The sequence below is a fragment of the Acanthopagrus latus genome, chromosome 19 (genome assembly GCF_904848185.1).
Source record: "Acanthopagrus latus isolate v.2019 chromosome 19, fAcaLat1.1, whole genome shotgun sequence".
NCBI lineage: Eukaryota > Metazoa > Chordata > Actinopteri > Spariformes > Sparidae > Acanthopagrus > Acanthopagrus latus.
Genome location: NC_051057.1, coordinates 12,000,510 through 12,016,980, shown reverse-complemented (window position 1 = coordinate 12,016,980; position 16,471 = coordinate 12,000,510). Strand labels below are relative to the sequence as shown.

Below are 16,471 nucleotides of genomic sequence, written 5' to 3'. Positions count from 1 at the left end.
TGTTTACAGAAGGTTGCCTCTTTCAACCTCTAATCATATCTTGATTTTGGCTATATGTAATTGCTCAGATAAGGGCTGCGGGGAGCTGCCGTTTTCATTATCCTCACAGAATAGCCAGATGGAGAAAGACCGGAGCGCGGTGGAGAGCGTAACCGCAGTCTATTCTGTCACTGAATTTCCCACGTTGCTGGGCTGCTGCAGAGCTCTTCCTCTCTGCGTGCTCCCCTTAAAATCCCATGTGGTCCTCTGGCTGTGCAGAGGCAGGAGGCTGAGAGCAGATTATCTCACTTCCCCATATGCTCTATACTGTACGTCCACACGGTAATATATGTAAATGTGGCGTAGCCTGAGAAAAACCTGTCTGTGCAGCTTTGTCATCTCATTTAGAGAATGTTTCAAAATGACCTATATCTGATATCATCATGAACGGACCTCCATCCTTAAATGACCCACATGTGCAGCAGAACAACAGCAAATGACGTGACATCTGGCCAGCTGTTACGGGAGCCAAATTTGGGTCCATGCCCTAACCCAATTGTCTCAAAGGCCAGATTACACTACTGTGCAGATGCTCTCGTTTAATTTGAAACAAGTCACCTCCCTGAAAGTTAATTATATTCTCCTCCATGCAGTAACAACAACACAAACTGTGTATTCTGGCACTTCAGACTGTAGCCACTGGGACAGAGGTACAGATTTCAAACAAATGAATAAAGTCCAAAAGACCAAATACTGCTCTGTGTCGCATTCTTAAGTTTTAGCTATTTGCTTCTCAAAGTCAAATGCTTCACAGAATCAAGTGACATGAAGTGGGGTTACCCAGAAGCTGCTGAGAAGTACAATAACAGGCTATTATATTACAGGACAATGATAAAGGTGTAGATTTGATACTCTTATTACATTCATCCTTGAATCTACAGTGGAGACAGTGTGAGCCAGCGCTGTTTCAGGATGCAGTGATACCAGTATATCAGGTGTCAGAGGTGAGAAGGTTAGAACAGGATACCCTTTAAAAGAATTTCCATAAGACCCAGAGTGAGAGTTTTATGTAACATTTCATAAATATATAGAGAATATTAGATGTCTCTAATGGAGAAAATTGATTATTTAGCTGATATGTTTGTTTCTGAACCTATAGATGAGGGTCAAGGTCTGAACTTACTTTTCAGAGGTGCATTTTTTTTTCATGCAGTGGTTGATTTGAGGCTTTCGCTTTTATAACATCTTATAACAACCCCCAAAATGCATGTTTAGTTGTTTATTTTAGTCCAGAAGGGAAAAAAAACCCAAAAAAGCATAATAGGTCTCCTTTAAGGACACTCAAAAATCAATACTGATTCAGTACTGAATCACAGGGTATGTGGTATAAACTAGATCTGACATATTAATTCCTAAAATTCAGGACTACTACTTTAGGAAACCAGACACCATGTGGGCACTTTGTCCCAATATAACTCATTTCCAGTCATCCATACAGTGCCACAGGCTGTCCCTGCTGCCGACACATTCATCTGTAACACCCTGTGGATGGCAGAAGGTCTGAAAAGAGTGCCAGGCGATAAAGAGGAAGAGAGAAAAAAAGAAAAGGGAGTGGAGGGTAAAGATGACAGCTTTAGGTCTTTAAAGAGCGAGCCGGTAGGAGGAAGAGAGAAGAAAATTGCTCAAATTGAGACTTTTTAAAGACGTGGGTTAGTGAAGCAGATGTAGGGGAACACCCTGCTGTGAACCTGCAGTAGCTTTCCAGGTAAAATGCTGCCGCATACCGGAGACACAATAATAACAGTGCGTTTTTAAACTGCTGTGTGGACCACACGCTGCATGCAAATGTGTCTCTGGTTGTATACGTGTTCATTTAATGACTCCCTGCTCTGCATGGGAGAGCCTGCCATCCGCTCTAGGAACCGACACTGTTTTCTATACACCCTGCTCGTATACAGCCAAAGTGTGCTTTTCGCAGAGGACATTTTCCAGCAGAAGAGAGGAGAAGGCAGAGGGAAATAAGAAGCGAAGAGAGAGAGAACGGGTGCATGGACACAAACACACCTCTAACCACCTCATTATCCAAGAGGAGCTCTTTAAATATGCATCTTCCTGTTGATCTGAATGTCAATCACAGAGGCACATGCAGGCGATCAGCATTCTAGCTGCTTCCTCGAAAGGTTATATGCAGAAGCACCGCTGCGAGAGAGTTGTTTTCCTGCCTGCTGCAAAACCAGACGCTGTTTTAAATCATCCCGACAGGTTGGTATGACTGTGCCCCGGAAATCTCATACTGTAGGCTTTTCAGCAGTTGACCCGCGACCTTGTCCTTTGTCCTTCAGCCTGTTCTGCCCAGGCTGAATATATTTTGAAAAGAGAGGGCTTTTAGAGGAATACACAAATGCCATAGCTTAGGGGAAAACCTCTGCAATGAATATTCAAAACGATGCCTAAAATATGCACACATTTTCTCAGTATTTAGTGCAAACAGTAGCTGACATCCTACATGTTTGTATTTAGTAAACACACACACAAGGAGGTGAAAATACATATCTATATGCCTTTGGACTCACACAGTCTTGGTTCTCTCTCTCTTTGAAGTACATATTTTGTCAGACTGTGCTTCCTTTTCACAAAATCTGAAATTCTCAGCATGTATAGAAAATAAATCGTCTCCAAATCTGCTCTGAAGCGTTCAAATTCACAGCCACAGAAGCGGCAGGAGATGCAGATGAAAGGCCATTATTTCTTGTTTGGATTTAGATTTACTCCTAGTCCATAACCAAACGAATCAATATTAATATCTCTTCCCCGCTGAGTGTACTGTAGTTGTTCTTGAACAGATACGCTTTCAGCTGAAGACATATTTGGGCTGCAGCTTACATATTTGTATAACAGATTAGTGACAGCAAGGCAGAATAATAACGGTTACTTTCTTACATGGAATAGGACCGAATTTGATCACCTACCACACCTTGCACTCCCCCGTCATTTAGCAACACACTGAACATCCATTGATACTCTGATTCTGATTCACCTCCCATAGAGGAGGACAAGGGTAAAAGTATATTTTTCCTTTCTTCGTAAATCCAAATGGCCTGACAATGCTGTAGGAATAGTAAGACATTGTCTGCATCAAGGCTCATTTTGTTTTGCTTGTTGGATGTTCGTATACCCCTAATGACTTTGTTCTGATGGATTTGGGTGCTAGTGCCTAAGTATGGAAAATGTAGAACCCCCCGTAAAGTGTATTCACATTAAGCCACCCCATTCACAGTGACAGGTTGTTGGTATTTGTATACATACATCCCATACGCTTTCCGTTTATATTTGTCATGTCTCATATTGTATATTGTTTGTGAAATATTATACATACCAACAAATGACTACATTTAACTAATTATAACTAATATTATCTAATCTAATAATTTAACCTAACTCAAAAACTAAAACATTTTGATACCTGGCAAACAGTGGTTTATTTTTGTCTATTTGTTTTCTCATGTCAGTTTTTGTGAAATTGTATTTTCACTACTCTGATTGTCTTCAACATTACTGCAAAGTTAATTAACTAGGTAGTGGGTGGTTGTTGACATATCTTCAACAACTGTATTCTAGTAACATCGTCATCGCTGCACAGGTATTCAGTTGAACGAACATCACTAAGCCTCATAACATCAGTAGACTTAAGTGTGGCTGATGCAACTGATGTAACTTTTATATTCCCTCATAAAAATAGATTTTTTTTTTTCATTCCTGGTACACAATGATGAGCTGATATAAACAAAGCAACACTGTCCTAGACATAATAACTCCTCCAGCTTTTCACTCATTAAGACCTCACAACATGAAGGCTTTATCTTCCCAAACATCAGACTCTTTGATCTAACCCTGGAGCTGAGAACAATCTCATATTTTTGCCTTTATGTTTCTTCTATTAACAAGAGCAGTCACCCTGCAAGTCTTCAGAGGAGACTTTTTGATGTTCCGTTAGAGACGACCCCCGCCCTTCGTTCTTCTCCCTTCGCTCCCATCCCTACAGCAGCTTCAACAGAAGCTGAACCAATTCATTAGAAGGCTCAGAAAGTCAATTATGGTAATGGCTCCCTTTGCCAGGGGAGAAGGAAACTCAGCAAAGCCAGATACTTTTTATTTCACTTCTTCTTCTTTATATTTTATTTAGACCTCATTTAGATGTGCAAATCAATCTCTTGAAGTTTAAAGGGCAAAAGAGCTGGAGAGGCGAGGAGAGGATGAGAAGGGAGGCGCCGGTTCCCAAGAATCCACGCAGTCGAGTAAAGGCGAAGCGATGATAGACGAAGGGTAGACCCAGTGTCAGGAGACCATCCACAGGAATCCCTCTTACTTATTCATGCAGCAGCCGAGCATCAGGGAATCTCCCAGCCTCATTATGAAATGTGTATTTGCCGAAGCTCACATAGCAGTGCAGCTCTTGCTTGAAAGCCTCTGCTTATCCACTCCACTCTCCTGCCTTCTCCCTCTCTTTTTTAGATCAGATCACTCTAGGGAAGCAATGTCATGCTTCATTCATCGAGGCGCCTCTCCCACTGTCCTAAATCCCCCTCCCCCACCCCGCACCCCACCTTCAAGGGAAAGCTTGGCTAATTTCAACAAGTTTGTGTAGCTGGTATGGAAGGGAGCAGATGCCTGAGCTGAAGTTTGCATTTACTTATCATCTGTTTTTCTCCAGTTTGAGTGACAGGCGGAGGAGTGGGAACAATGCACCAGTGAGCAGCTACATTTAAAGGCAAAACATGTATGCATGCACATTGAAACAGGGTAAAATAAACTTTTCTTTGGTGACATTTATCTTAAGTTAAAATGCATACTGTATGTATGATGTAAAGGTCACAAATAGGCTCTTAGATTAAACTCTCATCAAACACTAACCCTGGAAATTGAATGTGCAAGAGTTGCATAGTTGCAATAGTCAAGTTTTGATTTTCTCAACATGCTGGTGGATGCGGTGCTTTGTGTTGTGGTAAAAGAAATAAACTACATTTTTCAAGCCTTCAAACCTCTGTAACATAAGATGCAAACATGTCTGGCTACCTCTACAGTCGTACCCTAATCCAGCATTTTAATCACGCCATTATCTAACTACATTTAGTGGGGTTACTTGTTTTGTCAAGGAAAGGCCTCTTTTCCTAACAGCACAATCACTGTGTAGTATTTCCTGTTCCCTGTTTCCTATTATGTAAGTGAAAATATAATAATATTATTTTAAAAGTAAGTAGGTAGGTCACATTGTGTAATGTATACAAGTAAAATTACAGACAAAAAACATATTCCCTCACCAAAATCACCTAATTACAGTAATTTGAGCAGTTGGTGGACACAAATTATTTTCTGAGGCGATTCTAGCACGTTTGTTGAAGCAGCACTCAGTCATCATTGAGTTTGAAAGTAAGAAAGGGGTAAAAGATATTTGTTTTTTAAAAAAAATAACTACAACAAAGCAAATTAAAAGGAAAATGTATCAGCTGGCACTGGAAAAGGAGTCAACTGCCTATTCTTAGTGGGTGAATAGGCCCACAAAATCCATATTGACTGGCTAGAAATGTTAGGTCTGCTTTTGTCCAACTCTGTCTGAAGTCAAGGACTCACTGTTACAACTAGGAAATGGGCCACAGTTATCATTGACAACTTCATACAAACTGTGGTAGAACTGAGGGTTTAGCAGCTATAAAGCAGGGTGAGGGTTAGCGGTTAACAGTCAATTATTCATCAAGAGTGTGACCATGCAGACGCACAGCTTCATTTGTAAGTGAATTAAGATTCCACTCAGATAACAATATCTCCACCATAACCTTGCAGCCCTCTCTTGATCCTCAATATGCCTTTTCACTACAAAGGTTGCTTCCAGTGGCTCCAGCTCATTTCAGAATGCAAGTGGAACCTATTTGTATTTCTCCCTCGTATGATGCCACCTTGGCGATGCAGCGCTCTTACAGATTCATTTCTGTGCCTTCCCCGGGCCCAGAAGGAGATAAAAGAGCAAGGCCTCCTCGCTGGAGCTCGGCAGCTACCATTAGAGCGACTAGGTTGACCTGTGGCATGAAATTAAGGAGCTGAGGCCCATTGAGCAGCCCAGCTGATAGAGGCCGAGTATAATAAATCCACTGAGAAAGATGAGGGGAGGGAAGGGTGGAGGGAGGTTAAGAGGGAGGGGGGTGTGGGGATGGATGTGGCAGCCCGTTCAGCCTCAGGGGCACTCAGGATCCCTTTATAAGCATGGCTATTTTCACCCTCTCCTTCAACAGCCTGACTCTTCATTGAGCAGAAGCATCGACACGAGCACACACACTAAAACAGTCTGTCATGATCTGTGTGTACTCTCTTTTTCCTAACACTGCTCTTTCGTAAGAGTGAATGGCATAAACGGCATGAAGAGTTTGCATAATTTCACCGACATATTTGCGAGATACAAAGGTTACTGACAGAAAGAGAAGAGGAGGAATATTACCTCATCGATCAACATTTGAGACTTGTCAGATAGCTTTTCATCAGCAGTGGTGCTTGTTTAATGGTCCACCAGCAAAGGAAGTGTGACCACAGGATTATTTGTGTTCATTCACATTACTCACAGGGGTGTTTGTTTCCTCCCGAATAGACTGATTATTTTGCAGTACATTAGCTGCAAGCTAACGAGCAACAACATGAACCGAGGGTGTGTATATCTTGTGTTTGCAATCAGGTCAATGACTGAACTCAGCACTCACCAGACACTCTCCAGTTCTCTCTCTTCCTTTTCCCTTGAGGCAATAAAACAGCACATCAACAATCAACAGTGGAGGTTACCTCACCAAATCACTGCCGCAGTCAGGCTGATAAATAGGGATGAAGATACAGTAAATCCACTTGTAAAAGGCTTTTCACATTAAGCACGGACTTTCATCTGTCAAGTTTGCACAGAAATGTAAAAAAAAGAGCATACTTTTTTTTTTTACTCAGAATCAGAGCAGAATCCAATGTGACTCTGGGTGATAGTTCCTTCAGATGGCCTGGCTCGTCAAGCCTCTTTTACTGTAAGGAAAAGTGATTAAATGAACAGTTCATATGTCAACCTCTAAACACTTTACAGTATCACCATCTTGTCTGTGGCTCCCAGCTCATTCATTACCTACATCTACAAGGCTTTGGCAACCCATGCATCATTAGTTTACACGATCACTTCATTCTTATATGGTGTATTCTTGATATTTGTTGCCAATACAAAATATAGAATGATTAATATACGAGTGTTATATTTAAAGGGAAGGTGTTTCTGTTAATGTTACAACCAAACATGATCTGTGTTGGGCAAATAGTGTAAAACCAATCACTTCATATTGACTTGATTTTCATACCTATGTATGTTAAAACGTCTTATGTCAGTCAGTAGTTACATACAAAACTTAAGAATTTAAAAGACAGTAACTGACAAAAAGTGAACTTACAGTACCAAAGAGCACTCACTCCTTTACTGAATACACTAATGAAGTAGTTATGAATGTACAGGGGATACATACTTTTATGTCATGAACAAAAATGTTAATACCTAAAACAGTGAAACACAGTACGGTACCACTCAGTAGTTGCTCTCTTCAATACACCATATGAACATGTAGATGTGCCTGTTCTCGGGCGTGTGTGTGCTGGTTATTTGTATAGCATCTTGTCACAACAATAAAAAAAAGCCAAAATGTGAACATAATAAATGGTAAATGGCAATGAATAGGCTGTGTTTGTGTCTGTCATCTTGTGTTTGTTTGTCCTCACCATTTGTGCGCCGGCGGCATGAAAAAGCACAAAAAAAGAGCAGCAGGGACTGCGAGATTAAACACATAGTTGGCGGAGTTTCATGCAATCCGACGCAACACTGGCGCAAAGGGAGCGCTTTTCTGAAGGCTTTTCATAACCCCCTGTCTCCGTTATGAATTACTGCTTACGTAATTGGTTGGCATTCGAGCAGGAAAAGCCTGGAAAATGATGTGACGTCACATCTGAAAAACCCTCATTGCAGTCATCCGCCTGAACAATACACAGCTTTGGATCCGGCATGATAACGCTTTGAACAAATAATATGTTTAATACAGCCTCCACAGAGAGAACAGTGCCAGTGATTCACCTTAAAAACAATAAGCAGTTGACAACAACACAAAGGCACAGTCCTGACTGGCTCCAGCTTTGATTGGAATCCATCACTCAGAACGGCCTCCTCAGCCTTTACATAACTGAGAAAAAGCCATACGTTCTAGTTATCTACATTCTGATAATCAAAGAGACTCAATTGAAGCAGATTTTAATGGGAGCCTTGGCTTTAAGTCAAGTTATAATCCTGGTGTAATTATAATCAAATCTGATTCCTGCCAGTTTCTTTGCCATCTGTTCCCTTTGACTTAATATCATGTTTTCCCCCTCTTTTCTTTCCTCCCTCCTCCCTTCCATCTTTCTTTTCCTTGACTGCAGGATTTTACGGACACAGTCGCTTGAGTGGTATTATAACAATGTGAAGAGTCGCTTCAAGAGGTTCGGCAGCGCCAAGGTGTTGAAGACTCTGTACAGGAAGCACATTATAGAGAGAGGAGCGCTCTCTGATCTCCCAGGTAACTCTTACATTTTTCTTAATCAGCCACGCGTGGTCTTTGTTACATTGCCGTTCTTGTGTTGTCGTTTTTTATGTGGTATATTTTTTAATGATTTTGATTGCAGAGCAGCCTTCCGTGTCTGTGCGGCGTCGTGTCATTTCGTGATTAAGGCAATTTCACAGAGTTGGCCAGAGACGTGATATAACTTCCTCAGCTCGAGAATGAAAATGGCTTCACTTGATATGCGCAGCTCGAGTTGGACATTAAGAGTGAACACAGACAAGCTCACTTGATTGCTCATTAGTTTGCTTTGTTAAATGATCACTCACTTTGTTTTACACGTTTTTTTCCCCCCTCTGCCTGATTTACTTAATGGCTTTGTCACTAGTATGTAGAATCAAAGAGATAAATACACACATACCCGGAGTTAAGTTCAGGGTGGACGAATGTTATGGCCAGCTATTTTTATTTTCATTTATCTTACGTAGTTTGAATGAATCTGATCACAACATTTGATTTAATTTGTGACCAAGTGGCTGCAGTTTGATCATTGTTTTCTCTTTGTTGCGGTAGCACCTGTGGGGTTCGGCAGTAACTTGGATTATGTCATCAGATTACACAATATAAGTAACTATTATCATCCCAGATTACGTTTGAAAAAATATGTCAATGGATTATGGTGACATTGTGAAGGATTACGTGATTACCTTTTGATTATGGCTTAAAAATAATGGAAAGCATCCCTTCGGCAGCACAGCTATATTTATATAGCATCGTCCAGACACAAGGCAGACGTAAAGTGATTAACAGTGGCATAGGAATATACTCAAAATAGGATGTTTTTCAGAAATTGCATTTGATAGACAAAACAAAAAGCAATACCAGACAAATAAAACTTTCCAGATTAAAAAGAAGGTATGATGTTGTAATCTGTTAAACATGGTAGACAGTAATGCTTTAACATCTGATTTAAATGAACAGACAGCTGTAGCAAACATCAGATATTAAGGGAGCTTGTTTCGCAGGTGGAGTGCATATACAACTAAAAGCTGCTTCATCTGTCTTTGTTTTGATCGTGGGAACACAGAGTGAGCCCCTCTCAGATGATCTGAGGGGTCGGGACGCTCACATGTTGTCGAGTACCCAAAGGACATCTGTAGTTTGTGCCTGTGCTGCACTGTCAATGCGGAGAATTTAAAATGCATTTTTTTAGATGTTTAAAGAGAACAAATGATACTTCTGGAGCTCACATTTGTGTAGCTGCGCTCATTTTCGCTAGTATAAGGTGCAATATTTAGTAAAGGTAGTAAACGTCTTCAGATGAGATTACATATGTTTGTAATTTAAGGGATCACGTTACTCATTAGAAAAATTGCAGGCTCAGTTTGACCCAACCCTGCACACCCATATATTTGAACTTGCATACCTGACAATTCCAGTTTTCACTGCTGGTGCCAGATTATTGACATTTGCCTCCCGTCTCACCTATTCGTCCTGGTGCCTCCGCCCTGCAGACTGTGATCCCCCGTCTGTTTATCCTCTTCCTCTTGTTCTTTTAGAAGGGTTTACCTTGATAAAGAGGGTTTCTCAGAGCCTGATGTTGGCAGGTCTGAATGTATGCCATGTCTGTGTGTACTGTGGTGTCGATGCTTGTGAATGTGTCAGTGGTCGTGATGGTGACAGCCTGCGGGTGAGCTGCCCCGCGGGACTCGTCCTGCCCAGTTAATCCCTGCGACGGCTCACTTTGCATCCTCAGTGAATTGTTCCTGTGCTGGACAGCAGCGGGCAGCTTTTATCCAGCCTCCCCCGCTCCAGATAACATTGTTTTTTGAACTGGCTGCAACATGATCAGTCTGCCTCTGCGGCTGACTACAAGGCATTATTTCAAACCCCGGTACATGGGATTAAATGGATGAAGGGAGCACAGACGGGATAAATCAGAGCAGACTTGATGCAGAGCTGGGCGAGGGTGAAATGAGAGGATGTTGAGGAAAACTGTGACCACAAGTGACATTTTATTTTATACATAACGTGTCAAGTGGTGTGATCGGCCAGAGCGATATAGACAGAATTAATACAACAATAAGACATTACATCTGCTTCTGTGCAACCTACACAGAAGATGTAAAATGTAAGTGTGTTATTGCTGAACTTTATTACATTTTCCTTTTTGCAGACAGCGCGTCTACCCATTGTGAAAGCCGGCACAACTCTGAATCTAAAAATATGTTGGTCAGAAAGAAGCTTTTAAGAATGGAGTCTAATAACATGGTCTGTCATTTCAGTTTGGGTATTTTATTGGTCCACAAGTATTTTTTGCAGCATAAAAACCTGAAAACATAACTGCAAGCAGAGATATGAATGTGTTTCCGCTGCCCGGATAATACAGACACCAAGGGTAAGGACATTGCAAAAATAATAGTGGTGGTAACATGAAGTGGCTTTAGAGCTGGAGATGTTTTTATGAATAACATACATTTTGCATATTTTGCACACCACGTATATGTTTTTGTACAAATCTGTAGATGTCATGTGTTCCATATGATTGTATATGAGCTGACTTTGATGTAAGGAGGTCGAGGGGTCGAGTCCTTCAGTCCTGCTGTGTCTATTGTAGAGAAAGGAGTGTAGAGGATGAGTTCAGGGATCTCACAGCCTCGGGAATTAAGCTGCTCCACAGTCTGGTGGTACAGCTGATGATACTTCTGTATCTTTTGCCAGATGGCAGCAGGGTGAGCAGACTGTGGCTGGGGTGGTTGTTGTCTTTTAGTATCCTTTGGGCTCCGTGCAGACATGTAGCTCCCCCCGATGTCACTGATGCTCTGTTGATGGCTCCCAGTGATGTTCTGGTTTTAATCATCCACTTTGGAGCCTTCCTGTTCTGGGCCACGCACGAATCATGCCAGTTTGGGATGTTTGGGAATTGAACCTTCTTAAGTTTCCATTGGAAGCAGGGCTTTCTGTGTGCTTTTCCCAGCTGTTTTAGTTGCAGTAAAAGCAGGTTTTTTTATTTAACGATGTATTAGGACAATATCCAGCTGAGTTTGTAGTGCCAGAGAAAGGGCCCTGACATACCAGGACATGGACCAGTGGTAGCCTGTGGCGCTAGTTTCTGTGTGTACTGCAGTGTTGGCGTTAGTCAGCCCTTTTTCCAGACTGAGCACATTAAATCTGAGGTGGAGCCCGTCGGTGCGAGAAATGGCTCTGATTAGCTGTTCAGCTAAGCAAATCACTGCACAAGAAGAGAAACAGCAAAAGAAAGGGAATGCTCCTTGACACTTGAAGCCACATTATGTTACCTCTTTTAAATTAAAACAGCAGCTTTATAATCATGTTGATGGTACAGTGTCTTGTAACAGGGTGAATGGTGTCTCTGCCACAGCCCAATTCACAAAATGCTGATTTTTTACACAATGTTGCTTTTAAATCTCCATAATTTCATGCATGTAGTGCTGTTTTTGCCTCCTCACCGCGTCATTTTCAACTCTTCATCATAGTGTCTTTATCATTGAGAGCTGTGTCAAAAAATGCTGTTTAAATCTAACCACAGTTTGCACATCAGATGTCCAGCGTTTTCCAGTTTGTTTGTTTTTTTGAATGATGAATACAGATGGCGGTATGGAGACGCAGGCGCAGCACACACGAGAAGAGAAACACCAACAATGGTTTTGCAGAGACATTCCAACATTTGTTCTGGTTAATGGGTGTTTTATGCGAAGGCTGTATCCATCAGACATGCTGTCTCCAGTGTAAGAGAGACAGAACTTAAGAGAAGAAATATAGCAGTGAATGCATTTCCCATTTTATTTACTTAATTTTACCAACCATTTTGCAATATGAAGCTCTACCAGGAAAATAGGATCGTTGCTGTCACAAAGCTTATTCTGTAGTGTTTGTGCACACAAAATGAATCTCCTGCTAAACCCCCTGTTTTCTCATTTCCTCCCCACTTTTCTCACCCTAATCAGCCTCCTCTCCTCTCCTCTCCTCTCCTCTCCTCTCCTCTCTTACATCATCTGGGGTGGAGATGGAAGGATTATGTGACTCGGCTGCTGGTCTCTCAGCTCACATGAGCCTGACGGATTATAACGCTTCCAACTCTCAAATACTCGCATCGCCGCTCCCGCTAACTGGCTAGCTGACTTGCCATATGATTATGGATATACTGCTATGCGTGTGCATGTGCAGCTTCTGTATGTTGCTTGTGTGTATCAGAAAAGCATCAGATTTACTGCCTGGGAAAGATCTGTTATGTATTCTTGTGAGTGTTTCCGTGAAATTATCTGCATTTTTCATCCTTCCCCCGCTTTTATGTTATATTTCTGATTGAATTAAAAGGGATTGTGGAAATTGTAAAAAGCCGAGGCGAGAGCTGTCAAAAACATGATTAAGTTTGAATTTATTTGAAAGAAAATGCACTCTGAAACCTCTTTTGCTGCAAATAATGGGACGTGTCAAACATTTTAACAGGTCTATAACAGTAACAGATTATCATCATCATGTATATCAAGACGTCTGCGCTTTCAGTTGGATAGAATATAATGAGATTTTGGTTCAGCAAGTAAATCAGCGATAGATCGGCAAAAATTCAATTAGATAATGATGTTGCTCATTGGCAAACTGATGTTACACCGTCTCTATTTTGCTCCAAGAGAGGGAGCTTTTGTTGTGTAGCTCTGAGACTCAACACCGGGTCTCCTCTCCTCATGCATTTAGAAAGGCAGCCGCAGGAATGTAAAAACACTCTCATAAACCCACGTGTGAAATGTCGGCTCCCCTTTTACATCTGCTAGTAAAGAATGTTTCAATTTTTTACATTTATCACCGAGGGACCGATGCCTGCGAAATCAATTCCGCCCGAATGTGAAATGGCAGCTGAACGTGACAGTCGGTGAGAGAGATGTGACTGTTTTACATCTGTCGGCTCCCCGGAGAGAAAGTGTGACCTTCAAACCAACGGGATGAGAACGGAGAGCGAGCTATCTGTATTCTCATGTCCATCATCTCCGGTGGACGAAGAGTAACGCTCCTGTGTGACCTGGAACAAATACGGCACCGTCGTCCGTGAGTGATAAATGTGGCCCCCGGAGAGTTTTAACATTAAACATGGATGAAGTGTTGCTGACCACATTCTGTAAAGAGGAGCGAGTAACGTTTTAGAGCTCGAACAGCGACTTAAACGGGATGATTAGTCTATAATGCTATTTGCTTGAGCAGCTTTTTGTTTCATAACTGATCGAAGTACCTCATTAAGTGCATCGGCGGATGCTGAGCACTCATCCGAGCATCTATTGAATTAGTAAATAATGCCTTGACGCCAGTACAGCATGAAATCAAACAAATGAATGTGCATAGTGGTTGTGTTTACTCATATATTAATGAGTCCTGAACAGTGAACATGTATCATCTTTTTCATCACCTCAGTCTTTCATATCTCTATTACAGAGTCATTTTTACACACCACTTTCTCTCTGGTTTTAAGGTATAGCGTCTTAAAATTTGTAATGAAATAGAATATGACGAGTCTGTTTGAAAATATCAAATCATGATGTGTTTTTATTTTACGCTTAAATCTCATTCATTTCAAACTAGGGATTTTCTGTTGTCCCACTTTTCTTCCTGCCTTTTGTTTTCGCTGTCACATCCCTTCAGATGTCCGTGGGAGGCTTCCTACCTTTCCAGTAAGTCGGAGTCGACTCAAGAAATGTTCAGACATATTATCACCTTCAAACATGCTATTCTCTCGCTGGTGAGACGGGAGAGGCGAGAGGATAAGCAAGGCAGTGTTTTGAAGCTTTGAGGGCTGCGTCCGTCTTTTCAGGAAGATAACGAGGGAAGAGATGATGTCCTTGTGTGCGTGCGTCTGCGCTATATGTCTGGTATTATATTAATACCACCAGACAGAGGCTCAACCACACCTGATGGCATCGGAGGATGCAGTGATGTGCTTTATAATGTGGGAAGACAGGTTTCAAAAGTCTTTGTCTTTAGAGTACGAGTACTGAAGATGAGAGAAGAGGTGAATAAAAATACAAAAATACTCTGATCTATGCTTTTTTCCTGGCAACAAAATAAAAAGTGAAAATAAAGGATCAAGTAAATGATGTGTGGAAAATGTGGTCAGTAGACAAAGAGATAAACATACACTTCATCAGCTTCTGTTTGCATTTCCAAAGTTGACAGGCTGCGTTTCCACTCCAGAGTCCACAAGTGCATTTGGCTGATTGTTGTCGGCGTATGGGTCAGCTGATTGCTTTTTGATGGCGATAAAAAAAAAAACGGGTTGTTTTTCTGACCATCTCCCGTGCGCTACATTTATGAGCCAGACCGTGTCAAAGTCTGACAAGTGGCCATCCATTTGAGCGTCCCATTTATGGGCTGTTTTGTTGGAAAATCAAACCCGAAACCAAAAGAATAAACAAACATAAACTGGGGAACAGACGCTGCAACCTCGCAAATGGGGTCATTGTTCAGTGTTAATTAAGGTTTGCACTCCTCCCGACGGCCTTCAAATCCTTTTATGAAAGTCTTTGGCCCAGTTTTTGTTTGTGTTGTGCTGAACAATCCGCTGCAAAATTCTACCGCTTTGTGTGGATTGACCACGATCAAATAATGGAGACTTTTTTTGCAGCTCTCCGGAGCAATTAAAACAAATACTTTCAGGATCATACTTACCAGCCCTCCTGATTTTCCTGCACTGCACTGTAGGTGATTAAAAGTGTTTAAAAGTCACTTACTTTCAAAAGAATGCAGGAAACAAAGCCTCCAAAATTCAAATGGGAGGACTACCAGACCCACGCTCCGGTGTCAGTAATTTTTAGGTCTCAAGGTTTGGCGAGTATGACTAAGTCCAGCATTGTTTCATAACTGAAACACTAAAGTAGAATAGGGAGTAATGATTTTGCATGAGTATTACACTTGTGATGCCATGTGTGCTGCACCGCTGATCCATTTCTGTCTAGTGAGTGGTTACTTACCAAAAATTGTCTCGACCCTCAACAGTGAATAACAGTGCAGTGGGTTAGACGTGGGTCATTGCCAGGACAATGCAAACGGTGACCTTGTTCTGCTCCTGTGAGCGAAACCAGAGTGTAGTAAGAAAACACAGTAAGGACCTCCTGAATCACCAGGTCTGTCACGAGACTTGCTCTCATTCAAAGCTGTCATTCAAAGCACCTTGGGATGGAAAACCAGCTGTAATATTTTCGGACAATTTTTTCATTGTCTGTGCTCTTTGAGGTGAACGCTCGGTGACTCAGAGTGTACAGTGCACTGTCTGCAGGGCTCGGAGGGCAGAATGTTAAACAGGAGCCCAGAGCCACCGCTGTCGAAAAACGCAAACAACCAGTGGGTCCTGGACCAGGCTGGTGTCAAGAGTGCAACTGACTGTCAGCCGGCCTGCGTTCATGGATAAATGTGTGTCATTGATCTTCCTATAATAGAGCTTTTTTCCCAAAATGGTTCTTTTATGTTCTTGTTGTATGCAGTGGTATATGTGGGATTGACTTATTCTTCCTCTCTCAGCTGCATTGTGAACACTTGTTATAGCTTCAGGCTGCATTCAGGGTCTTTCTCCGCAGTGTTGTCCTTGCCCAGGTGCATGCATTACAAAGGATTAGTCCAATCAGGCTCCTTTTTTTCTGCGGCCCGCAGGTGACAGTAGTTGCGTTACGCAAAATGTAAAAAATGAAACACTAAAAGCTGCTGCTAATTACTGGAGACATTGTGCTCCTTCATTTCAAATTCCACCTCCATCATTTGAACTTTAAAGGCCATGTTAGCCCGGGGACCAATTAATTCTTCACACACAGGCGAACACACACACACACACACACACACACACACACACACACACACACACACACACACACACACACACACATTTGTCAATTCTGTGAGTG

The 16,471-nt window shown here is 41.8% G+C and overlaps 1 protein-coding gene across 4 annotated transcripts in view; it reads left to right on the top strand.

The window, feature by feature from the left end:
* The window catches only part of LOC119008984 (myosin VIIA and Rab interacting protein), a 128,815-nt gene that overhangs the window by 86,934 nt on the left and 25,410 nt on the right, over positions 1–16,471 (top strand). For all 4 annotated transcript variants that reach the window (XM_037079797.1, XM_037079796.1, XM_037079795.1 and 1 more), the window contains exon 4: positions 8,452–8,588. In XM_037079797.1, the coding sequence (XP_036935692.1) occupies positions 8,452–8,588 (137 nt within the window). The remainder of the gene's footprint in view (positions 1–8,451; positions 8,589–16,471) is intronic.